Source organism: Psittacula echo (assembly GCF_963264785.1).
Source record: "Psittacula echo genome assembly, chromosome: 4".
NCBI lineage: Eukaryota > Metazoa > Chordata > Aves > Psittaciformes > Psittacidae > Psittacula > Psittacula echo.
The window spans coordinates 28173830-28200436 of NC_137738.1; the positions used below are offsets into that span (position 1 = coordinate 28173830).

The window sequence follows — 26607 nt, forward strand, 5'->3', positions numbered from 1 at the left end:
AATTATACCATGTTATTCTTACTTTGCTATTGGGAAAAATTCCAGGGTATAACCGTGTCAATAATTCAAGTGCTCTGTTCTCACATCTACCTGACCACAGTTAAGGTTTAAAATGGGTATTTTCTGGGTGTCCGAAGGAAAAGGACCAGAATTCACATTTCAGCTTTCATTAAAGTAAGATTCATTACTCTGAAGTTTTTATTTGCCACATTTTATAAAAGTCTCTATTAAAGTTTTTTAATGTAAATAAGAAAAAGTACTGACAAGCCACCAGGACTAACCTGGCTTTTACTTTTCCAGTCATCTTACTGATTTGGGGTTAGGTGTTTTTTGGGTTTTGGGGTTTTTTCACTTGTTCTTCAGGAAAGTCATACCCTCTTCCTCCTACTTCAGAATAATATTAATATTACTTCAAGAATTCATTTTATGAATTCAAGTACATACTAACAGGAAAAGTTAGACCAAATTAAATAGCTATCTGTATAAAAGAATGAACTTGGAGAAAACATAGGAAAATTAGGGTGCTCAGATTATGTACTTCATTATCTACTGCCTCTACTCTACACTCAGTGTTCAGCATAATATTCAAATGAAGTAGCTCAATCATGGCAGAACTCAGCTTCTGGTAGTTTTATATGTCAATAAGAAGTTCCTACTTTACAGAACTTTCTTCACAAAAGAGGAGACCACTTTTTTCCAGAGATGAACTCTAGAATGGTGGTAGCAGGAAAACGTTACCCATGCAACCTTAGAAATTGCCTGAGGATTTATTTTTTTCAGGAACCATGCACTTGCAATCAATAGCAAAATTGTTGATAATGGATAGAAAAGCAAGAACCTCATTAATATAAAATACAAACAGAAAACTGCTGTAATTTTATTTTTACATTAGCACCATGAAAGGTACTAAGCCATCTCAAAAAATTTAGAGAGTTTAATTTCCCAGTAGTGATGTACTAAGGGATTCATCACATAAGCCATACAGAAAATGTCCTTGCAACAACCTAGCTAGAAGCAATTCCAACCAGAAGACTGAATCTTCCCATAGAGTTTTGTAGTAGTTTTCAGAAACAAACCTGCATTTACATAGGAAAAACTATTATGTGCACATTTCTAGCCATTCTGCCCACAAAAAAAAAGTCTGGATACAAAATCCTGGTTACATCAAAATCAGTAGTTCTACTTTCATAGAACTCACTTTCACACATAAGACCTTGAATAGCACTTGAGAGCAGTGACCATGAGATCCATTAAAACTGACATACACAAAACCCAAATATTTTTTAAAACTGGTGCTATAAGAAAAATACTTTGTTCATTTGACTAATGTATTGATTTGGGCTATTCTTAGCAACACAATATATAGCAGAGCTCCATTCTATGCCACTTCTGTATAACATTTGCAAGCAGGTATTTGCTAATGAGTAAAGAGATATTTGTCCTTTTTGTGCACAAATTAAAAAAAAAAAAAAAAAAAAAAAAGGAAAAAGAAAAAAAGATAGCCAAAATATAGAAAATATATTGCTGACTTCTTCCATCAGTCACAATTAAAATGGCAACAATCACACTAAAAGAAAGCCAAATTCTTTCATTCACCCTGATAAAATGTGTTAATTTCACAGTTCAAAGGTTATTTATGTACTAGTACCATGACACCCAACAAAACAAATTTATGTGCCTCAAGTTTTATTAGGAAGTATAGGAACACATATGCAGTTTCTGAATATTCTTTTGTCACCCACATAAAGCCAAGTCTACTTTTTCAGTCAATTCAGGAAATTTAAACAAAAGCCTACATGTAATTCAGAAAATAAAACCAAATCTAAAGTTTTAACATGAAGCACCCATAAATATAAAAATCAGCAGAAAAAGATCTCTGTATTTTCAAGCTAATTTGTGTATTTCCTAGATGCAGCCCACTGTCAGTATTTCCACACATAGTCAGTTTCCAACCTCTTCCCTTGTTTCAGGGAAACACATTGCTATACCTGAGCAAAAAAGACAGCTTTACTTTCCTGATTTAGAATCATCCCGTGCACTTTCTACACAGCTACAGAAGAGGAAAACCACCTTTACAATAAGCCTGTAATAATACAGCATCCAGAGAAGTGAAAAGCAGTCACAGCTTTTGAGATCATTCTAAATCTTGGGTCAGAAATTAACTGGATTTCTCTTTTTACAGTGCGTGCACAGCTTAAGTCCCTGCAACAGATTTTCCACAGGCCTTCACAATACTAAAGAGCACCATGCATCAAAACATCTTCAGACACTGAAAGGAAAAGCAGCTCTCTGTCTCTCAGAACATTAGTCGGCCAACTCAGGGCTAGCAAGAAACTTCCCTGGTGGACCAACTATTTGCTACCGATCTTCCTCAGCTTCCTTCTCACACATCAGATAAAGATAACTTTCAGATGCAGAACACTGGACAAGATAGTGCATACACTAGACAACTGATTTTATCCAGTAATATAATTTAAATGGTGGTATAAAATGTTCGTCAAACAATTTCAGAATAAAAAAAATTATATATAAAATGTTCTTATGTAATTCCCATAAAAGAAATGAACTACATGTCCTAGCTAAAACCCACTCACTACAAACAGCCTGTCCAGCTGAATTCCAAAATAGAATTTGAGATCATATTCAGTATCTGTACTGCAGTGCAGTGCCTTAGAGAGGAAGGTACAAATGCTGCAATCTCAGCCACACCATCCCTCACATGAGCTCTTAAACAGTGGTCTCTTGTGCCAGTCCCTGGTGAATCTTCAGAAGTCACATACTGGCAGGTACAAAAATTACTTTTTAAGACAAACAAAGGCCAGCCAGAGCATTTTTGCAGCATTCTTCCCTTCTAAAATTACTCCTAATATCCAAGATTGCTTTTGAGCATTTTCTTGAGTGCGCTCTGGCAGCTGCATGCTTGACGATTGCAGCTACCGGACTAACCTAGTTTGATAAAGCCCTTTAAAGATAAGCAGCATATGGGAAGCATCAAGGGATTACAAAAAAAACCAAAATCCAAACCACAAAACCAAAACCACCACCCAAAAAAAAAAAACCCACCCTATATATTTCATGGAGAGATTCACATATTTATTATGTGTAGTTACTTTTTAAATAATAATCTTCAGATCTTGTTTTCCCATGTTCTTTTTGTGTCTAATTCTACAGAATCTTCATTCAGGGTGGCATCTAAGCTTATGATTTTTAGTCAGATTTAAAGTGACATTCACTGCTTAAATGCTGCCGTAACAAGGAATATCTGAAAAACAGAAGTTACTCTGGAGTTACAGAATACCTGCCCTTGAAATGTGACCACAGTACATCCTTCAGATGTAATTTCAGAATGAAAAACAAATTCTCTGCCATAAACTCCATTCTTTTATTACCTGAAGTATCCAATCCCAGCACCGAGTAAATAAAAATCTTTTGCATGTCAAACATGAAACCTAAATAATGCTTAATTTCATTTGAAAGTACTCTTCCAATGTTGGAAAGTATCCTTACACTTTTCTGACAGTCACACTCAAAACAATTAAGTCCATGTAAAAAATAAGGCATCACAGAATATGTTCAAACAAGCAAAGATCCTATTTTACTGTGAGTTGATAATTAAACAGATTGGGGGGGGGGGTGGAAGTGAAAAAAGCATTGGAAGAGAGCACACAGGGGAACATCAGCATTTCAATGGGAAAAGATGAAAAGGACATGACTCCAATGACCTGAGGAAAATGTGCTGCTCACACTGAGTGTTTCTGATTTCCAACAGGCATGGTAGTCTTCACTGTCTCAGAGGACAGTGAGGAAGACCATAACCCTGTCAGCCTTACTTTAGTGTGCTCTGGTGGTGTCTCTTACCATAAACACTTAAAACACAACGTCTCTCTAATTTAAGAAACTCCACAACTCCAGAAAACCATGCATCCTGGCATCAGGAACATCTCAAGATCGAAGAGCCAAATTATACATTTCTTATACTTTTAAGTACATATTGCTCCCAAAATTTAGGACACCTTTAGCCAATGTAATGAATATTCATAAGTAGTATTTTGTTGAAATACTGCAATTGTTTTAACCCTATCATTAGCTTACCATCCCACTCTACATGAAGGCTTTCCCTTATGGAGGTGCTACACCACAAAAAAACAGTCCTTTCATGTGTGCATTATGGAAGTCACCTATGCACTGAGGCAAAAACACTTTCTGTTCTCTCCTGGAACTCTGAATTATTTTCACTTTGGTCAAATTACACATTCTAAAGGAAAAAAAAAAAAAAAAAAAAAACAAAAAAAAAAAAAAAAAAAAAAAAAAAAAAAAAACAAAAAAAAAAACCACCAAACCAAAATTAGGAAAAAAAACAACAAACAAACAAAAAACCCACAAAAATACCAAACATCCAAACAAAAAAAGCAGGTAATTTCCCTTTTAACTATAAATGGTTTAGATTCTTGAATGTAAAGACTAAACAATGAAAGCTTATTTTGTACACATCTTTCTCCTCCTAAAACAAAAGAAGTCTTCTACAGGGAAGAAGTCCTTCCCAGACACATAACTAAAACAAGCAAGAGCAGCATACTTGCTCCTCTTCACTCCTCTTGCACAGCATGTTTGAATTCAATGGGAAAAGTCAGGAGAATGCACATCAAAGACTAAAAAAGGCTACACATAACACAAGGTCATCTCTACCTGGAGTAATCAACAAAGAAATGCAAGAGACCCCTGCCTGTGGAGAAACATGTAATTCACAGGGCAGTTTCCCTGAGGAGAGATGAGCAGCACAGAGCTGAATTCCAGTCTGTCCAAATTTATCTCAAACTGTGAAAGGACTGATGCTTCCAGAAATCCAGAGCATTAACACATTACATCCACTTCTCGGAAGTGACGTACCAAATTGTTCCCAAAAGAAACAGAAATCCAACCTAGCAGCACCATTTGGAGGAAATGCAGGATGCCACCTTATCAAAAAATAAGAATAAAACAAAAGCAGCAAACAAAGAGGGGAATCATTAGGCAAATAGGAATGTGTGAAGAGGAAAGAGAAAAGAAATTACCAATCAACATATAGATGGCAAATACAAATTCCATTTAGTAGCTTAATGCAAAAAATAAATAAATAAAAAGAATTTTTTAAACAAATAACATTTCATATTTCTCTAAACATTTGATATAATATACTGTGTTTACATTCCAGGGTAAACTGTGAAGATGATACAGTAATTTTGAAATATCAGAAAGAGAATCTGCCAATTTAGCAAGTTTATCAGGTCCTACCAAAAGGAGAAAATATGAAGAGCACTGTTTATAAGTAGTAGGCCGACAGATGTCATCATTCAGGTACTGAAAGCACAGAAAGCTTTTTTGCTTGCATAAGCTGTTCTCTGAAAAGTTCTATTTTATCTATCGAGCCATTTATAAGTTTGCCTGCCCCCAATTACTGTTTTAAAAATAAATAATTAAAAAAAGAAACTGCAGCAATTCCCAGGTAATACCCAATTTCTAGTGCTTTCTATCAATGCCATTCAGAGAGTTACGCACATCTAATTGCTTTAGAGAATACTTATCCAAGCTTTCTAAGAATAGACAGAAGGAAGAATACATCAAGAATGTGTCTTAAAGCAACTGACTTCTCCAAGTAGTGTTCATAACTTCACCATAGTGGAAGGAAAAGAGGAGTAAAAATCACTACTTACATCTACTATAGATCAGAGATTCAAAACTTCACATGAAAAGGGCATTTGTCAGGCTTTTATTTATTTATTTATTTTTACACAGAACGCCTCTGCCATGCCTCAGTTTACCATGTTCAAGGTCATTTTACCACCAGTACAACATTCTAAAAATTATTTTAATCATTGTCCAAGGCTGAGTTTGCCAAATCTCTATTAAGCCTGACGCACATTATCAGGAGTGCTGCTTTACGTAACATGCTGCTGCTGTCAGGTGCTGTAGTTCAACATCACTGTATATGCGCTGAGCAGTATTAGCATGCTCGCTGTTTCCTTTCCCTATTAAGTATTCAGATAACAGTCCTTCCATGAGCTAAGCTTAACATCCAAACCTGCAGTAAGACTGTCATTCCAAAAAAGGTTTACTAGAGAGAAGTACTAATAATAAAACTCTCATAAATTGAGATGACCAATTATCTTCCAGGTAAGTATTTTTCTGTTAGGTGTCTTTAGGTGTTAGGACAACGTTACAATAGAAGTGACATAACACTAAGAGGAAAAAAAAGTTGACAGTCTTCATAACAGTGTTGCATAACAGCTGTATTCCCTGTAAAATCAGATTTCCTAAGAATTCTCAAAAGAACAAAAAAATAATAGGATGCATATCTATTACTTTATGAGTTCTAATTGAAATAAACGTAAGATGACCAAGATCCAGGATTCACAATGCTGCAAACAGCATATGAATATGCTGCGCACACACTATGTGGCTTGCTTTCCCCTCCTTTTTAAATGTATTTTCTTACAAGACATTAATGATGAACATTTTCTGAACCACAGTAAATATAAAAGTAAGCTAAGCTTTACCCTACAGTCCCAGCAGGTTTCGGTCTACTTATCAAATGTCTCAGCAATTTTTCTTAAACTGTGACAGGGCTGTGTACACCATCATTCAGATATGCCCATCTGCAAAACTTGCTGGGATTGTGCATAGAAACAGCATTGGGGAGATGGCCCAGAAGGTAAATAAAAGCATTGCTTGAAGAAAAATAATTTAGATAAGCATAAAATGCAGCAGCCTTGATGTATTAATTAAACTGGGGGAAGAAATGCTCTAGCGCCTTAACACGTTTTGTACTGAAGGAAACAGAAGTAAAGAAATGATGCGCACACCAAAACGCCCGTATTAGTGTGTGCTAAGCGAGGAGAACGCCTGCAAGTTAGCGGGAACCTTGGCGGGCAGGGGATGGGGTGGGAGAAGGGATGTCTTTTTTTTTTTTTTTTTTTTTTTTTTTTTTTTTTTTTTTTTTTTTTTCCCCCCGGGCAATTCTATTTCTGCACAAGGAGCGCGATTGCAGCTTTTAAGCTGGGGAGGGCTGCTTGGTTAGTACCGCAGTACGCGAGCACATCGGCGGGCGGGAAGGGAAGAGAAGGCAGCGCGGAGACGCACTTGCGGGAGACGGCGGGATCCCTGCTGCCCACACCTCGCCCTACCCGGACCGCCCCACCGCCCGCAGAAGCACCCCCCGCTTACCCAGGAATCGCCAGCACAGCCAGCGGTTCGTATCGCCCCTCCGCTCGCGGGTACAGGGGCACACGCTGCCAGGTGGAGAGTAAAAGGGCCGGAGCTCCGGAGCCCCTCCTGAGGAGCCCCCTGGGGCGGAGGGGCACAGCGCTGCTGCTTCCCGCTGCCCCGCACACCCACGCCCGTGCGGGCCGGAGCCCCCTCCCCTAAGCACGGACCCTCGGTGCCCGCCGCTCCGCAGCCCCCCTCAAGGCACGGTCCGGGCGTCGCCCCCCGCAGCCCCCCGCCCGCACGGCCCCAGCTCCCTGCCCCATGCCAGCTTGGGGGTGGGGGACGCAAACCCGGCGCTTACAGTTCTCAGGAACTGGATCTCGTCCTCGCCCTCACCCCCCTCAGTCATGGCTCTCCTTCTCTCTCCTTCTCCCGAGCGCTGCTGTCGGTGCTCGGGCGGGCGGCGGCGGTCGCTCCTCGCGGGGAGGCGGCGGCAGGAGGCTCACGGCCACACCGGGCCAGGGCAAGTGCTAGGGCGACGAAGCCGGCAGCCTCAGCCCGGCTCTTGGGGCGAGCGAGGCGCGAGTGCCTGTGTGCCTGCAGCAGGTTGACAGCTCTGCCCAACCGCCTCGCTGCCACTGCCGGCCACGGCAGGAGGGGGATGCGATTAACCGGGGGAGGAGGGGGAGGCGGAGCTCCCCGGTCCTCCCGCTGCTGCAGGTGATCCGCAGCCGGCGCCTGCCGCACGCCAAACCCGCCGCCCAGCGCCCCTTGCTGGCTGCGACGCGGAGAGGCTGCTGACTGCCCGCCCGCCGCTGCCGCTGCGGAGGGCTCGCTTCAGGGGCTCCCTCAGACCCTCGCCTCGCCTCAGGGGTTGGCCCGGCCCGGGGCGGGGTCATTCGTACCTCACAAGGCTCGGGGCTTGGGTCTGCCTGAGCTCCGCCGAGAGCTGCGGGGCAGGTCTGTCCCTCCGGAGTTAGGCGTGATGTGCCGCACTGAGAGGTACTTCAGGAGAGGGAGCGTTTAAATGGCTTTGTGCGAGTTTTTCTGCAGTCGACAGTACTGATGAGGAGGTGGAAGGTACACCGGGTGTTGGCCTCTAACCATCATCTGAGTGAGCTTAATGCAGGACGAATGAAAGGCTTTAAAATGTAATAGACTTGAAGGATAGCTACATGCATTTACCATGGGGTAAAGCAGAGGGTTGCCATGGAACAGGTCATCTCTCATGAGCATTCCTGCAGAGCATACCTTATGAAGGACACATTAGTTCTGGCAGTGAGGAAGCTAGGCCTCAGGCAGAAAGAAGTTTGGCAACCCATAAAGGCTGCTTTAATGTGATGCAATGGTCATGAGGTGAGGACAACAGAGTATCTCACAAGATAGTAAAATTAGCTTTGGATCTTTGACACAGTAAAATGTGTGAGGGATGTGTGATGGCAAAAGGGTTTTGAACCAGTAAACATAATGAAAACCAATAAACATAATGAAGTCACAATAATTTTGGTAGTGTGTGGCTAGCATAACAGAAGACATGGTGTTTCTTGAGAAGCCATACCCATAATCTGTAACTTCACACTGTTCAAGGACATTATGAAAAAGTAATATCACACACTTCTGAAATTTTATCGTCACTTCCAGCAGTAGAAAACCTGTTCTGACAGATTGCAAGAGCAGCCAAGTATGGTATTTAATACAGAGGTTCTACAGATGAACTCCAGAGTTATGACAACTTGAGCAATTCTTTTATAATTTCCTGGGTTTGGTTACTGCTGACTTCAAGAGATTTTTACCTCTCAAACTTCCTCCTGACTGAAAATACTTTTTTCCTAAGTTTGATAAAATAGGAAAGACAATTTTTTTCATACTTTTCCAATATTCAAGCCTCTTAAGATCTCTTCCTCCAAATTATTTCTCAGTAGACCCCATGATAGACCCCTATCATGTGGAAAGTTCTGAGTCTGGATAACTTTAAAAAATCAGGTTTCATGAAGGTGCTCTGAACAAATATAATTGCACTTTGCCCAACTTTCAGAACTAAGTTCCAACACAATGATTCACATGAAATTACAGGACCAAGGTCTGGTTAGATCATAGAACATTCAGGATACTTTCCATCATGTTTTGAAGGTGAATAGTAGATTAGATGCTTTACTTGTTGTGTGTAAGGCAAGGACATTATAAAGAAAGAAAAAAGCCTATAAATAGTCAACTATAACATCAGTGGCTGAAAGATTTTGTACAGTTTTCAGTACAATGTTATGACATAACCAAAAAAAAACATTCCAAAAACCATGGAACTGATGATACCTGGTTTCTTACAGATTTGGGGCTCATAATTACACTCCTTGGTGTTTAGCAAGATGCAAACTCCATCTGAAGCTTCTCCATGCTCACTCATATTTCTCTAACATGCAGATTTGTTGATGTCTAATATGAGTGAACTGTATGATGCAATTTTTCAGACAGCAGATAATACTCTGGTGTCTTTTTTCTCCCATGTTATGTGATCTGCTGCTTACCATGTGCTGTTCCTTTTGTTGCTTTGTTCTTGGTATGTTCTTAAAATCCCATTTGAAATCAGCCCATCTCCATGCACATTTTTAACTGTCACTGTGACAGCTACTGAGTGCATTTTGCGTTTGGAGAGCAAGGGCTTCTTTCTCCCACAACCCTAGTTTATCAAGGCAGCAGCACTGAGGATCCATAATATACCCTTACCAATCTTTACCACAAAAAGGTAAGTTTCTTGGTGTGATTCAGAGGCAGTACAGCAACATCAGTGTGACAATAACACTGGAAGACACCAGCAGGATTCTGACCTAACCATGATTTGAAACTATTATAAGAATTTTAGCACTTGAATTTCATAAATTTTATTCACCTGAATTAGGAAAAATTATGATGCTAGGAGAAGATGCATAGATATGTTTGTATGCATACACTCAAAGGAATAACCTATGTAAGCCAAATAATGTTTGCTGTCTTTTATAATAATAATAATAATAATAATAATAATAATAATATTGTGAACAGTCAGTATTCAGGAACATGAAGGGAACTCCCAGGTGTTTCTTTGTTTTCATCTACCGGAATATACTACCATACTATTTTTTTCTTAGAAGCAGACAATGAGATAATGGCAATTGGAATTAAATGAGGCAGATACTATCCTTTCTTTCTCACACTTTTCTTTCTTACAGCATGTCAGACTTTTTTAGCCAGATATCAATCTTGGAAACATGTTATTCCAAATGGTGTAAAACTGGAGAGATTGCGTCTCTTACAGTACATCATAAATCAACACCACTGTGGTCAATGAAATGAAAACAGTGTAAAATCTATGCTAGTTTAGGCCCCAACTGTGACTTAGAAAAAACAGTAAAATTAGTAGACCCAATTCCACACTGAATTTCAAATGAGATTTTATTGCAGATTAGCAGAGCTTAAGAAAGCATTATTATACCTAAGACCACGTAGTTATGTGCTTATCATGATCACCCAGAGTTCAGTAATAGACTGCATTTTCATTCGTTAGTGCTTATCCTGAGCACATAAAATACAGTATAAATGTTAATTGCATGTCTGTTATTAAGTATATGCTCTATACTCTGTATAGCATGAAAACAAGAATTTACATAGAAACACAGTGCTAGAATAAAATTCAGACAGTGAAGATTTTCTTTTTATTAGAACTTTGTTTTGAAGCAAAGCAAAGGCAAGCCCATTTTATCTTACTTAGTTACAGGAAAAGTCTTCCAAAAAAATTACATTTTGTATTTGGACATATACAGTCATTTTCTAAGACCTTTTGTGTTACTTTGCCTTCTGTTGTCAGCTGCAGCTACTGAGCTCATGCCTAAGTGTAGTCTGGAACATGAATGTGGCAAAGTCTGGAAATGTACGCTTCTCACCCTTTCTCACCCTAGACAAGAAACTGTCACTATGTGAAGTATCCTTACTGGCAAAGCTCAAAGCTTTTAATTTCTCTTTTCATTATTGTGTGTGGGATTATTAACATTAACAAGGAGCTATGTATCTTGTGGTTTAGATTTGGGGGATTAATAGTTTGCTTATGTTTTCATGTTTCTGTCTCCTTGGAGTCTTTATTGTTCTATTAATCTTTTTCTAATGTAGTTTCTGATAACTTCACTGAAAGCTATTGGGTGGCAAAAACCCAGAAGAAAACACATTTTGAAGGCATTTACTTTTCTTTTTTCTTTCCTTTTGGTCTGATTAGGGGCATTAATATATTATGTTTCTAAATATTGTTGGTATACATTAAAAAAAGCACATGAAATACCATCCTAAAAACAGAATTCCCTGGTTTCCTAGGTTTTGTAAAGGTTATGTCATAATGTAACTGTATACTAGTACTATATAGTTATGATATACATATAGAGATATATCCAGCTCTCTCGCTTTTGTTGTCAAATGGAGATGTGTTAGTGCTTTCTTCAGCTTGTCCTTGCAAGTGTAATTTCATCTGTGTTTAGCTGATTATAAGGAAGCAATAAGAAGGTAATTCTAATGTTATTAATAAATTATGTTAACAGAGTCGCAAGTAGTTGGTGATAATGAGTTTTTCAAGGTGTTCTGAAACCTTTTCAAGTAAGCATCTAAATATTTGGTGTTGCTGATTTATTCTGAATGAGTTAATATCTGAGGACCTAAGCAGCTCACTGGAACAAAGAGGTAATCCCTCCTTCTTATTAATATCCCGCAACCTGCTGTATAGTTTTCCAGGGAAGACCTACATAACATTACAAAACCAGGAAAATTTCATCCCCATCCCTACAATGTCGGTTTCTGCTGTGAAGTCCAGTTGCGTGATACTTAACAACTCTAGTCATGTTTCTAAAGAAACAAGCAGTTTTCTGAGAGAAATTTTAGTGGCCACAGTGCTATGCTGTAATTCAGGGAATGCAAATAATTGAGAAGGCATTTTTGTCATGCTTTCATTTACAAAAATTAAAATTTCAGTGGTACAGCAGACTTGCATTTTGTTCTGAGGAGATAAAGAACAGGTTCTTTCATGGCTGCTGAGATAGCCAATTGCATGCAAGGGGAAGAAGGATGAGGGTAGGCAGCACAAACACAGGGAACAGCATGAAGTTTCTTCTAGGAGAAGTTGAACTCTACATTTACAGATATGAATCAGATACTAGATACCAAAGGTGAAAGTCCTTGGCAGTTTCTGGAGAAGTAACCAATAATTCTAGTGTCTTCAGAGAAAACAAAAACAATATTGCTTCCACAGGAAAATATTTACATTGTTTAAAATAATTATAAATTAGCGAGAAAAGAAACTGGTAGTCATCACAAAACTCAGTTGGACTGATAATTCTCCAATTGAAAATTCTTTATACCAGCAGTTGAAAAGTATTTTTCTCATAAATCTTACGTGAGGTGATCATGTACTGGCCTGAAAAAGCTGCCAGAATAAAAGAAAAGAAAAAGGAGGAAGTGGAGGAGGGAAAGGATGGCACTTCCAAGGTGTTTAAATTGTAAATATTAAACTTGTGAACTACAATACTAGTACATTAATATCCTAATTTTTACCTTTCATCTGCCATTTCTAGTACAGTCTTTCAAGTGTACCATAACATGAAGTCTGAAGACTTGAATATTCACACAAGACACAAAACACCACAACTTGGACCCATAGATAGTCATAATGCAAATATCTCATTTAAGTGATTATGACAGCACAAATACAGGGTTATAATTGTTACTAGGCAAACTGTTCACTGTGAATTGATTAATTTAGCTTTTTGGGGGTAAAAAATTGTGTGCATGGTGGTTTACTAATATATTTGTTATTCATAATTGTTAGGCGAATAATCAAGACACAGTTTTGAGAGCTATGCACTTTTTTAGCTTAAAATACTTCTCACTAGCTTTTTTGTGATGTCTGTGGTCTCATGTAAGTGACAGAGTATTGTTTCTGCTCTCTCACTGAGTGATATATTCAGAAGGACAAGCATTAAATGCTGTACATAAGCACAAATAACCTTGTGCACATGCCAGTGCAGATAACCAGGGGAAAAAATAGATGTTCCCTACATACTCATAGGAGAAATTTGTAATGAGGCTACTTTTTCCTACCATTATTTCACAGGCCAGCAAAACTATGGGCTCCCCAGGTTTTACAGTTTAATAATTCATTTCTTAAATACAGGATAATGACACAGGGTAAAGGATTTGTTTTTCTTTGTAATTATGAGGAGTTAATTCCAGACTTCCTCTAAGTCATTCTGATGTCCTCTAGATGAGCTGCTCTGCTTGGAAAGGCAGGCATGAGCTATAATTTTTTCTTGACATTAAAAGCCGCTAATCTAAACACCACTGCAGTAATGCAGAGTCAAAACTGTTTGGCTCTTAACTCAAGATTAGTCTTTGTAGCCATTAAGAAGTGAAAGCTCCATGGCGGTAACAGAACCAAAACCACTGAGATTAAATTCCAGTCACAACAAGCACTTAACTGTTGTAGATACAGTATCTGGACAGTGATACATAGTACATAACCAACATTCAGTTGCTCATTTCACAAATATGATCTTAAGAAAATATTCATTAACACGATTGTTACTGAAAAACAATACTTATTATAAAGGAGTAGCAGAATTCCTTAATTGGAGTGTTACACCACACTAAGAATAAAGCAAGACATTAACAGTACTTAAGACATTCTTCTTGAGCACAAGATTTATATTTACTATGGTTCAGCTACTTCCATAAATTAATTAAGAAAACTGTTTTCTGAAGCTCTGTGAGGAAACTATATTAAATAAATATTTTGTTTAGGCACTTACTTAGTATCTAATCCCATAGCTCTAACGAAACACCTATAGAAACTAGAAACTGCATCTTTTTGTGACTGCTTACTGAACAAAACCAGGAAGAATACTGAAACACATCTGAATCAAAATCTATAGACCATAATACTCTGAATTCTGGAGAAGAAGGATTCAGGGTTTTCTGTTATTATTTTAAATACACATACAGTGCTGTGCTAAAAACTGGACCTAAAATCTGTGAAGTCTAGTATCTGGTTACCTTCTGTGGCAAGCAAAGAACTGACGCAAACAGGAACTATCTATCATCTAGTTCTCCCCTCCTTTCCAGTCATAAATATTTGATCTTGGTTGAGTATCTCTTTCAAAATCTCTGTTATACTTGATTTGTAATAACGATGGGTACTCCTATTATGTACAAAATCCTATTGTGATCTTGCTTAAAATCCAATGACTATTGTTAGGTCCAACAATACACTAATCATTCATTGTTTAAAAAAATATTTTTCACCTCTTAATTGGATTGTTTTGTACCGTCACTGAGAACTTAGATGTGTCTATTCCCAGAATATGAGATCTTAAAAACAGTTCTTAAATTCTGATCCATTCTTCTGACATACAGGGGCATTTCACAGAGTGAACAGTGCAGACAAGATTAACTGTTTTCTCTTTGCATCATCCAATATTCTTAACTAAGGTGTTCTTGCTTGCCAGGTTCATCTGGCAGCAGAGACTAATTTTATGATCACTGAAACAGCAAATGAATATCAGCTAGAGTATCAGGTACTTCCCATTTTTATCTTTGCTTTTATTTGATATTTAAAAACAAGCACAATATTGCACTATCTTTCTTTTCACTCGTTTGAGTGCACAGCTCTTTTTCTAATTAATAGAAATCATGCATCCTGTTAACTCTCACTGCATTTTATGCCTTATGATACAGGAAAATAATCACATAAAAAATTTATCATATAACTGTTGAAAAGACCATCTTCTCTTTGAGGTTACCAAGGTCATTTCAATAGCTTTGGAGGTTTGATTACGCTAATTCAGTAGGGCTAATGTCCTAGTAATCACAGTGTGAAGAGGCCAACTCAGGGCAGAATGTTTCTGTCTGAGCAAAGCAATTGTTCTCAAACCACAGGAAGACTGAGGCACCATCCAGCTTCAACATTTCTAACAGGCCAACTCATTCCTAAACAAGGAAGGGAAGCTGCATTGCAGTATCACCCACTTACTTAGAAATCAGAGGTTGGTAAGTATCTGTATATTTACAAACCCTATATATGTAAATTTTCACCTTGCACTGCAAGGTAGGCATGGTTTCCCTTGAAACACTCAGCTCTACATTAAAGCGGACCCCCCCAGGCTTTCCTGCGTATCGTAAATTGGGATTTTAATTGTCCAATTAACATTTGCTTTTTTAACAATACATCAGGATTTCTAGCACTGAAGCTCATTTCTCTGACAACTCTACTTAATTTGCTTACTGAACTTTATTTTAAAGGCTTGGTTCCATGCATGTGTAGTTTCTTAGCATGTGTAGTTATTGACACTAGCAAAAAGTGTGTGTAAAGCTCTACCACAACAGAATGATAACATTTTACACCGACATTACTCAGATGTGTATCACTACAAAGCAGCAGAGAATAAGGATTTTATGTTTTGGAACAATATTAGTAGATTTTAATCTGACTGCTACAGGAAACTATTAGAACAAGCTCATAAATAATTAACAATGAGGACATTCAGGTTTGTGCTGATTTAGCAGGAGGCAACAATTTGTTTGTGATTCATTGCTTATCCTGCTACCAAGAACACATAATTTGCTAATCCATTTCAGTCCCTGCATAGTGATCCTAAAGCATAATGTTAACATACTTCACCTGTTTTACCACACTGGGTAAGTATAATGAGACTACATATCTATACATAGATAGATCATACATATACATGCATATATTAATTGAGGATGGAACTGTCAGTGCAAATATGGCAGCACCAACTGCAATCGTTGCTCTGAATTAGACTGTAAGAATGACAGAACTAAGACTGTTTTTCCCCTGTTGCAGAAATGTGCTCTTATTACTGGTCAAGAAGACAAGCTCCCATTTAGGCCACATAGCAGATCTTTTCTACTGGCAGATGAGAATAAGTTTATTTTTAGTTAAAGCCAAGCAAGACCTTAAGGGAGTGAACTGTTTAACAATTTTTGCCCACATCAGGTAATTCTAGCTCTGGGATAACTATGCTCTGCAGTGATACTTTTATTGCTTATCCTCCCCCAGCCTCAGCTTGTATAAGCAATGTCTGGTTGTTGGGATCTTCAGCTGTATTTCGATGTCATTTGGCTACAGGGGAACTGTGACTTTTGCATGCAGTAGCCCCTGCACTTTGATTCTACTAGCATCATTCATAATATAAAATTGTTCACAGGCAATATAAAACATTCAAATGGCACATTAGTCCTAGTCAAGGAGAAGAAGCACAAAGGATGGCCTTTAATGAGTCTCAACATAAAACTTTCTTATTCAAGTAGTCACATGGTAGTTCTGCGCTTCTTCTCCCCCTCAAGTGTGATCCCCCATTGTCCTTTTAATGTTTTTGCAAGATATTTCAGTTCTGCTTCAACTGCAGGTTCCCACAGTCCTTGAAGCTCATTATCCTTCACTACTGGTGAAGCAACCAATCAGCCTACGAATTAAATATATACTGAATTTCAAGGAGGTAGCTATTTGTAGTAATATTTCCATGCATTTATTTTCCCTTGCAGTACTTGCATAACCACCCCCTCTGAGCTCTGCCCATTTCAAGTCTAAGTGCAGCTGAAAAGTACTATTTAGTCCACTTGAAGTGTCACAGAAAACTAGCTTTACCCACAGAGGTGAGCTTATTTGTTTTATCACATATGGCACGACGCACAGCTTTAATTTTTGCCAAACTAGAAGCAGAATCCCTGAGTTTTACCTAGCATGCTTATGCCCATGCTTGAAATAGTGGAGAGCAAAGTTTTCAATCATGCTTGACATCTGCTCCACTTAAAAAAATGCATATTAAAGGAGCTTCCTGCAGATGGAGAACATCGTGGTCTCTGACTAGGGATGGGAGAGTTATCATAAGCACATTTGACTTCTGTCTGTGACAATGCAACATTTACTGATATTCAGTAAAACTGTTCTTGCTAGTCAGGTGTACAATGTTAGAACTTACTACGAAGAGCAGCCGTTATGAAGAGTCCAGAATAGGACACCAACCAGGCAGAGGACCAAGTGGTTGGGTCATTCCCCAAATGCTCAAGAGAATTTTTCTGTCAAATGACCAGGGAAGTGGTAGAGAAAGTAAGTCAGGAATGTTTATTTGAGTATGACAGTGTATAACACCAGGATTAAGAGTTTCAAAACGTCCATGTGGTTTTATAGTGCAAAGGAAAATGAAAATGTTTTGACTTTTTTCTTAAATAACTAGTAAAAAAGAAGAAAAAAAAAGAAAATAAAAGAAAAAGATAAGAAAAGAAAAAGAAAAATATAAGAAAAGAAAAATAAAAAGAGAAAGAAAAGAGAAAAGAAAAGAAAAAAAGAAAAGAAAAGAAAAGAAAAGAAAAGAAAAGAAAAGAAAAGAAAAGGAAAAAATACACTAAGCAGAACAGTAAAACATTTCCATTTCCCATTGCCTTTCCTACCATCCTTAGTATGGTATAATGGAAAGCCCCTTCTACTTTATGTTAAACAGGGTATATAAGTGTCCCTTTGCAACAGAAAGCTATAGTTAGTTGAAATCAGTATTACTTCTGTAATGCAAACTAAGCCCACACAGCAAAGGGGAGAAAAGAACAAAAATCAGAAACAAAAAGGGCTTCTATTCTGGTGCCTCTCTTACTTTCAATTCACTTGCACCTTGAAAAAGACAGTCCCAGCAGCACATGGTTTTATCAACCACTCCAAAACCTGGCAAACTCCTAGCAGTATCTGGTGATTACAGTGCTGCTTTTAGCTGCCCTTTTAGTCATGGGTTCATAGCAGTGAAACAAGACATGCCGCAGCCTTAATCAGCTAAGTCACACCTCCTAGGAAAACATACACACACAAAGGTCAGAAGAAGACCTCCAAGAGGAGAGTAGGAAAGAAAATGGACACATGAGATAGGAGGTGATGGTGAAACCCAACTGCGGTATATTCCATTTGGTATCATGGATTTAGCTTAATTTAGGGGAATGATAACACCCTTCAGTCTCTCCTTGGTGGAACTTGGACAGGATATCTGTCAGGATCAGATGGTAACTGTCCAGCCACCTCATCTGTGTCTTCCCTTTCATGTTTGTAGGCCCAAAGAATCAATGACAGGGGAAAAGTAAACGGATTTACTCATCATGTTTAATTTAGAAAGATCAGTCAATCACATCTTTCGATTTGTTTTTCCACCATGGAATATTTTACACATTCTGCTTCTTCATTATTAAAAAATAAAATAAAAAAAAAGCCTGCCTTACTCAGACATGGCAAAAGCAAGCAGATCACTGGAATTGTACTAGAGGAAAGATTTTGGCACAAACAGAGGTAACCGTGTCATTTCCTTAAACCTTGCAACAGTCAACAATTGCATTTTTCAAAGTACAAAGAGCCTATTTTTCTCAGTTTTCTTAGATTATCAGATTTGCCTTGTAGAGTACAAAAGCCGCTAGTTTAAAATCCAATTGGATTTACCCTCAATTTGTTCTCAGTTCCACAGGATCTTGACATAATAAAGATTAGATCTAGAGATAATGAAGATTTTCAGTCACCACCAGTTGCAGCTTCCTTACTATTTTGCTGAGATATATTTGTATCCATCAACTTCCTTTGGGATATTACTTCATGGCACAGAAACTGTATGTCTTGCAGATTTTTAAAACTGGTTATCAACCTGAAATGATTTTGCTTTATTAGTTTCTTGCTATTAGTTCTTCTTAGAATGCTAAAAAAAATCCTTTTAAGCATGCATAGTTCAGGATATTATTACTAAAGATTTTGCAGTACAGTTTTTGTTATGAGTTATGATTTGCTGTTGAACTTACAGTTTCTAGAGTAAATCAATGGCTTGGAATATAAATAATAAATCCTCTTAGTGTCAGCCATCATGGTGTCTCAATTCCTTAGTTGGCCAGAGAGGAGAAAAAGTCTTGTAACAAGAAAATCATTGTAAGAAACCAGATGTAAGAAAACACTCTAAGAAATCACTTCATATTTCTGCCTTATGCTTAAGTTCTTACACATCAGTGCCAATTGAAAGCAACATATCAATACTCTCACATGGTCATATTTAATAACAGTAGGCACAGGTGTAAATGCTTTAGCTTTTGAGTGATAAATCTAATGCACCAAGGTTTGCTCTTAGGAAAACACTGTTCTCTGGAAGAGTTAATTCAGATACTTCAGTGCTGCCTTGCAAGTTCTGAGTAACCTCTCCTGTTTTATGTAGTATTTCCCCTCAATACTGCAGTATTCAACTGTATCAGAGATAAGCAGAGATTAGCTCCTGGCTAATATATTTCCTATTTAGTTTGAGAGAATTAACTCCCTTCCTCTTTGTAGGACGAATAGCACACGCAATAACTCCGAATGGCTCTGACATTTTTTAAATATAAGCACTGATTTAAGGCAGTGAGTGTGCCACACACTTGGAGTGAGAAACTGTTCCTTTTACATCAGCCCATGCTTCCTAGAATATTCATTTCACAGGATCATACGTGAGCCCAGGACATCAAAAGCATTTGAAAGCAATACAGACCTCCTAAGGTGATATCCTAGGGAAAACCACTGCAAAGAACAAAACACGTATGCGTTAGGTAAGTAATAGCTCTTATTTGATCAAAGATCAAATTTTGAAAAAATAGTTTATATAGGCAATGAAATTATGTCATGTTTAATAGCCAAGTCAGGAGGAAGTTCCTTGCCTCCATAAACTGATACTTTCATGGTTTGCATCACAAGAAGGGACAGTAGAGCTTGATGCTTAGTAGTCCTTGAAGCAAAAGGTATTTGACAACAGGAAAGCACAACACTGCATCTTGATTGACCATTGAGTCCTACACCACCTACCAAACCACTGAGGAACAGCAGGGATAGAGGGACACCAAAACAGCGAGAGAAATAGAAGCGTACAAAAGAAGGTTAGGAAATATCAAAGAACAAGGAAACCACAACAGCTTAGATCCGAACACACATTTTGCTTGTGGAGTAAGTTTCATCACACAGATGGTTACTACTGTTTTGTCTTAAGGACCATTACACTGTACATTCTGGCTTCTGCTCAACAAATACATTATGTTTCTTTCCTACCCCAATGGATTTCCCATTTTATTTTCATTTCAATTTTAAGACATTTGAGTTTACACAGCCCAGTCACAGATCCAAAAACTACAGCTGAAATGTAGCTCTGAGCTGTGCTCTGGCCCTCCCTCAGAGAGAGCTCTGGCTAGGCAGAGCTGTAAAATTTCCTTTAGGTGACCAGAAGGCTTGTATATTTGTGTGCCTCCTGACTGGTAATGTTCTCCAGACACTCATGCATGTATTTAGGGGTGGTGGTAAACATAAAACTTAAGAGCTGAAATCTAGAAGTCTGCTATACTAACTGATGGGAAGTTTCTTTCTTGTTCAAGGTCTGTTGGCTTTTCTTTCCCTTTCAGTGTTACATAAAACAGCCTATAGGTTTGATTCCATTTACTTGTCAGCTATAGTGGATATTTTTAGTCCAAAAATTTCAACACTATCTTGAAACAGTGCTAAGTTAAGGACAGCCAGCGATACGAGCAAGTGGAACTTGACCCTGTTTTCCTAAACAACATAGATACTGGAACTGTTAACCTCTCACGCTGTATCTATGTTTTCAAACTAAAACTTTGAAGAGAAAAGAAATTCAGTAAACATCTCTGAATATGCGAATACTGCCCCTGGGTAATTAGCAGAGAACAGAATCCACTGTAGAGAAGATGACAGATGATGGGTTTCTTAAATGTTTTTAAGAAATCCAGACTTGGAAACACACTAAATTATGTCCTTGCCCATGGCTGCTTTTGTTTGCCCTAATTAGGAACCTTCTTTTTCTCATGTTTACATGCAATTTGCTAACTTTTGTTAAAAGAATATACATTATTTCCCATCAACCCTATAACAGAAAGATGCGTTTAAACCAATCATAGAAATACACTAATGATAGTTAGGTTTCTGGTAATCTTTATGAAGATGCTGGAATCAGATAGGTACATCCTGTGTAACAGCAATGCCTACACAAACACTTGAATTTGTGATAAAGTTTAAGCCATGTAAAAAAGCCACATTAATTCTATACCACCCCTGAGAGCACCAGCTGTGCCTGCAGCCCCACCAGGGCAGGGCTCAGAGGGAGCTCTGCAGCCATCTGCAGCAAAGCAGCACACCAAAAACAAGATCCTTCCTTTATAAGAGCTCCCCAGAATCAGGTGAATGACAACAGGTTTTAGTCTTTTGTTTCCAGTCTGAGAAAGAATGAATACGGACAAAGAGAAAATTTTCATCTCTAGATGTACTCTTTATTTTCACGTTAATGGAATAAAATTGAATCAAGTTAGAAGAAACCAGTGGATGCAAAGCAGTCCTAGTTCCTTCAGTAATATTACTCAGTATTTAAATAACCAGTTTATCAGGAACACAAAGGCCTAATTTCAGAACTGGATATCAGGTGGATATGCAATTAATAGTCTAAAGGGAATTAAAGTCTAAGTCTATTTAAATGACTGTTGTGATTAAGATGTTTGACTGTCCTGTTTCTTTCCTTGTTGGACTTTTTAATAGCCCCATAATACCTTAGTGATTCTATCTAGGTAATAGGACTATCAAAGTGTACCATTTCACTTTCAAAATATACCTCCTAGGAATGTCACTCTGAAAGTTCATATATCTGTATAGAACTTTTGCTTATATCTCTTTAGTATTTTTATACCAATTACTGTTTCAGATTGCCTGGTTTGTTCTCCCACTCAATATAAATCCTTATTCATTATTCCAGTTTAAATTCTAGCTGCAAAGCCTGCTGATTTTTAGCTTTCACCATCTTTAATTTTCTTTCTCAATTGTCAGCTGTACAGATGTATACATGCTGAAATATCCATTATTATACTTTGCTTATAGCAAGAATTGCTTCTAGTTAAACAAGCATTTTTGGTGACTGGTTTCAAAACCATACTGGTTATCATTTTGATTAGAAATAATAACTTGCCATATACAGAATCATTACCTATGGTTCTCTAAAATTTAGAAGGTGGCTTTATACCCAGATTTGATATTCAATCCCACCCTAGTTAGCCTTCAGACTAATGTTCCTCAACTGCTTTAATACCACATAAAGTGAATTCTGATCAGTTGTAAAATCATACCCCTGTGGAAAGCTTGGGAAATACATGAGAAGAGGGATGCCAAGGTTTCCAGGCAGAATGTTCAGCACTTTTAGCCTCTCATTTTCTGCATTAAAAAAACAGCCAAACATGCAAAACCCCCACTGAAAATCAGAAACATCATAGGAAGCCAGAAAACCTATTGTACCATAGAGAAGTAAATAGAACAGGTGAATAATATATTTTTAAGATAATAAAGCTGAATATTACAACTTTATTCTGTTCTGACAGTACAGGTAGAACCAAACTAGCGATTTTTCACAAGGTTATTTTTCCACAAATAACTGGCCAAAGTGAAGGCTTTGTGTCTGATTTACTGTTAGCCAGCTCAAACATATAGCACTACAGAAACAGGCTTCAACACTGAAGATGCCTAACCTCCAAAATTTGCTAAGCACAACACAATTACAGCACTGCCTACACCAAGACTGGACTTTAGATTTGCTGGGATTTTATGGCATATCTTTGCCTTTACAACTACTGATAAATAATTGCATAGTGGAAAGCCCCTTCAAATCTAAATTCTTAAAGAAAAATCTGATTACTTTAGTTCTCAGAACTTAACTTAAGCATACTCAGTTTTCCCTCCCAGTAAGCTTAAGTGAAGTCTCCTTATAACTGCTTTATCTTCCTCTTATACCTTTATTATTCAGAGGTCTCAGTGACCCTGAACAGATTCTGAGAAAGCTAGAAAGAAATGCCCCTAATGCCCCTAGTGCTTTACCTTGGTCCTGCCTACTATCAGAGCATAACCCACAAAGAATAAACTGCAGAACTGAAATGCAGGATTCAGGGAAAGAAAAAGTTCAGCCAGAGCTTTTCAGCTGTGTTTTCGTCAGCAAGCACATAAGAGGAATCATACTGTCTGTGGTGCTGTGTATTTCTGAAACTAAATCCAGCACCAGCTAAAGACAGAGTTTTTAATCCTACGACCTACACGGCTTTCTAAGAAAGATGCTGTAATTTAAATAGAAGGTAAGGAATTACGCAGAATTAACTGATAATGATGTTCTGCAGCCTGCAGAACAGATTAGAGCAGATGATTTAAATAGTCTCTTGTGAGCTTAAAAACCACGAAAGCCTTGCTCTGCCTTTTTTCCAAAGCTGATCATCAAGACTGCAGTGCCTTGTGACATTTCTGGACAACTCCCAAGCTAATGGAGATACCGCAGAGATTTTGAACACTTGGAACATTTGGTAAAACTTTTGGGTGAAAAAAAAAAAAAAAAGAAAATGTTGAAAAACTGCCCCACATCTCCCCCTCCCCCCCCCCCCAAGTCCGAGTTTAGGGAAAGGGACGTGTGTTATTACCAAGACTGTGCATGCACACAGTTTTGTCTGTTCTTACTGCACTTGCTATATTGCTAACTCCTAGTGGATCCGTCTTGCTGGCAATGTTCATGTAAACTTGTTTTGCAGCAGCTCAGTTTTTATCTGGTCTTTGCAGCCTTGGGGGAGTGAGAGTGCTTCTCTATTTACTTCTCTACTACAAAACCACATAGTCTTTTCCAGCAATAGAAACTATTAGAATGACAAATTATCCATTCCCTGTGCTCCCAGACATAACCATCACAGTTACTTGCATGACTAAGGATTTGTTGTCATCTCACATTCGTAAGTATTCTACTGTGGCCAAAAGTGGCAAAGCAGGAATGCATAAATCAGAAGTTTTAATTTTCCATTCCGTATGCCGCTAGAAGATTCCAGACAGGGTGAAGAAGCTGTAAAGGAACACAGACGGTACAGCTGTGTGTAAAAGGGCAAATATAGCCATTTACCAGACCAGTTAATGTTGCGTACACATTTTATAACAATTACTTGCTTAGAGCTTTTAGTGTGTCACTCTTATTATGCTGAATGGAAAACCAGTTGAGCTGCTGCCCTGAATCTCTCTCCTAGGAAGTATTTCCCATACAGGGAACTCAGCAGAGCCCTGTTCCTAAATTAGGTGCCTGAACTTACGCAATGTGACTACTCTTGTGCGCAGAATAGCAGGCACTTACGCGACAAGCAAGGCAGCCTTTTTGCCATTTGAAGCAAAAAGCAGAGTGCACTCTCCCTGGCAGGCTCACCTCACGCAGTGGCGGAGTTTTACGTTCAGCTGAAACGTGTGTGAACAACATGGATCTTCAGGAAGCACTCTCTGGCTTTTGCCTTACATGGCCAGCTGGGAGGCCAAAATGTCATGCTCCCTCTCATGCTATTACAGAGGCCAGGTGCTTCAGTAGGGTCTGGGAGCATCAAAGGAAGGTGCCCGCACTTACCCTTCTTTGCTAATGCACACAGCTCCCAAAGAGCAGTGTACGTCTGGGGTAACCTTGCTTGCTGTAAAACCACTCTTCTCCAAATGCTGGCTTGGGGAAGGAGGCCTCTTGCAGGACCCACATTTCCTCCACTGTCTGGGTCAAAAATCCCATTAGAGCTGGCTCTGTCATTTTAACTCCTACCCCCTCCAAGATTTTTGTTCCTTCCTATACAGTATGTAATGTTGATGGACCCTTTCTGACATATGCTGATAGGACCCTAATAGAGTAACATTTAGGCATGAACAAGTTCAAATGTCAGTGACCTGCACATGGCCCAAGGTTAGTTACTTCAGCCTTTTTGTACCTGTCTCCCTTTCCTACTGCTGGGGGAGAAGGTGTGTGAAATGACTGTCTTTGTCATGTGCTCCAAAATACACTATTTTTGGTTCATTCTCATTGTTTTTTAGCAAGTTATTCTGCAGCTTAAACTAATCGCATTTGTCTCCATGGTAGGGAGCTTTTAGTTCACTTCTGGTAAGTAAGCAAGCAGAGATATATTTTGGAGTGGCAGCCCTTTAGCCTGGCCAAAGATAAGTACAATTAAGATAAAATAAGCAAAAAGGGAACAACTTCTTGCCCATTAGGCAAGACAGAGCCACCACAACATAGCATCCCAGTTATAAGTTTCAGATTTTGACCATATCATCCAACTTCTTTAGAGCACAACAGAGATTTCACAATATCGTTCTTGCACAGTAATTGCAGATGGAAGGGTTGGTACCTTTCAGTAAGTTAGTTATATGTTAGAAAATCTTTACCATTTAAGCACTTGGCGATTTGTTCATCAGGTAATTACCCTCACTGTTAAAAAGTAAAGGTATGTTTTTCATTTGCTATTTCATCTGGAGGCTCCTGCAGGCTTAGTTCTGCAAGACAGGTAGGAGGATGTGGGAGACAAACCCTGAGCGCAGCCATAGTTGCATCGGGAAAGCAGCACCGCTCTTGCCATAGCTTCTCTGTCCTGTACAGAGCGCTTCTGTTATATTGTGCAAAGCGGAGCCTCTCCACAGCCCTTGCTGAGCAGGGTGACAGGTGTTTGGCTGCTCGCAAACCATGATGTAGCTATTTCAGACAAGAGCTATGGAGTAACATGCTGAATAGAGGAAGGATGTATCTGTCCTCACTGAAATATGGCTGCTGTTGACATTTCTCCTCTTATGAAAATTACTATGTGGATGCACTCTTCCATGACACCATTTGTGCAGGGCTTCATTTTAGACCTTACCAAGAAGGTTTTTTCCCCACAAGAAAAGGTTTTGCAAAACTGTCAAGACTTCTCTTTCTGCATTTACTCCTTCAAATAGACCAGCAGTTCTGAAGCCTTTCATTTGCAGTGCTTAGAATAAGCAGAATGCGACAAAGCTTTCAGGGCCTAAAATATTTGTTTACACAGTACTTCTTGCTGTCATATTTTATGTGTTCCACAGGTATTTTTACTATGCTTTTTAATTCACTGCAATGCCATAACTTGAAACACAGTCCTTAGATGTCAGCGGTTCAATACTGAACAAACAAACTTTAGCGATAAGAATCAGTTTAAGTCAATTACCATTTTAGTCGAGGAAAAGTGCACATCTGAACTGTGGACTTCTCAGCCAGAGCTCGTTACACACCTGTCAAGAAAGCATTTCTGAATAGTTTAAACATCACCAGCAAACCGGGAATATGAACTTTCACAGGGTAAGTTAGGTGTCCTGTCAGCAGTATTATAGCTTCTGGGTTAAAAAGGTGACTGCCCCCAGATTGACAATCTCGACTACTGTAGAGTTAGGACTGACATTTAGCAAACTACTTGAGCTATGCTTTAACATGTATTTAAGCTGACAGTCACTCCCACCAAATAAAAGTAGCCCTTACAACTTGCCCATCTTTCTGTCTGCATGTCTCTCAGACATTCTTAGCTCACAGGAAGCAGCAG

At 38.6% G+C, this 26607-nt stretch overlaps 1 protein-coding gene across 1 annotated transcript in view; it reads right to left on the minus strand.

The window, feature by feature from the left end:
* The window catches only part of RYR2 (ryanodine receptor 2), a gene marked incomplete at both ends in the record, with an annotated part of 387777 nt that extends 380186 nt beyond the window's left edge, over positions 1-7591 (minus strand). The window contains one exon of the mRNA XM_080615870.1: positions 7544-7591. Coding sequence (XP_080471996.1) covers positions 7544-7591 — 48 coding nt within the window. The remainder of the gene's footprint in view (positions 1-7543) is intronic.
* Positions 7592-26607: the final 19016 nt, after the last annotated feature.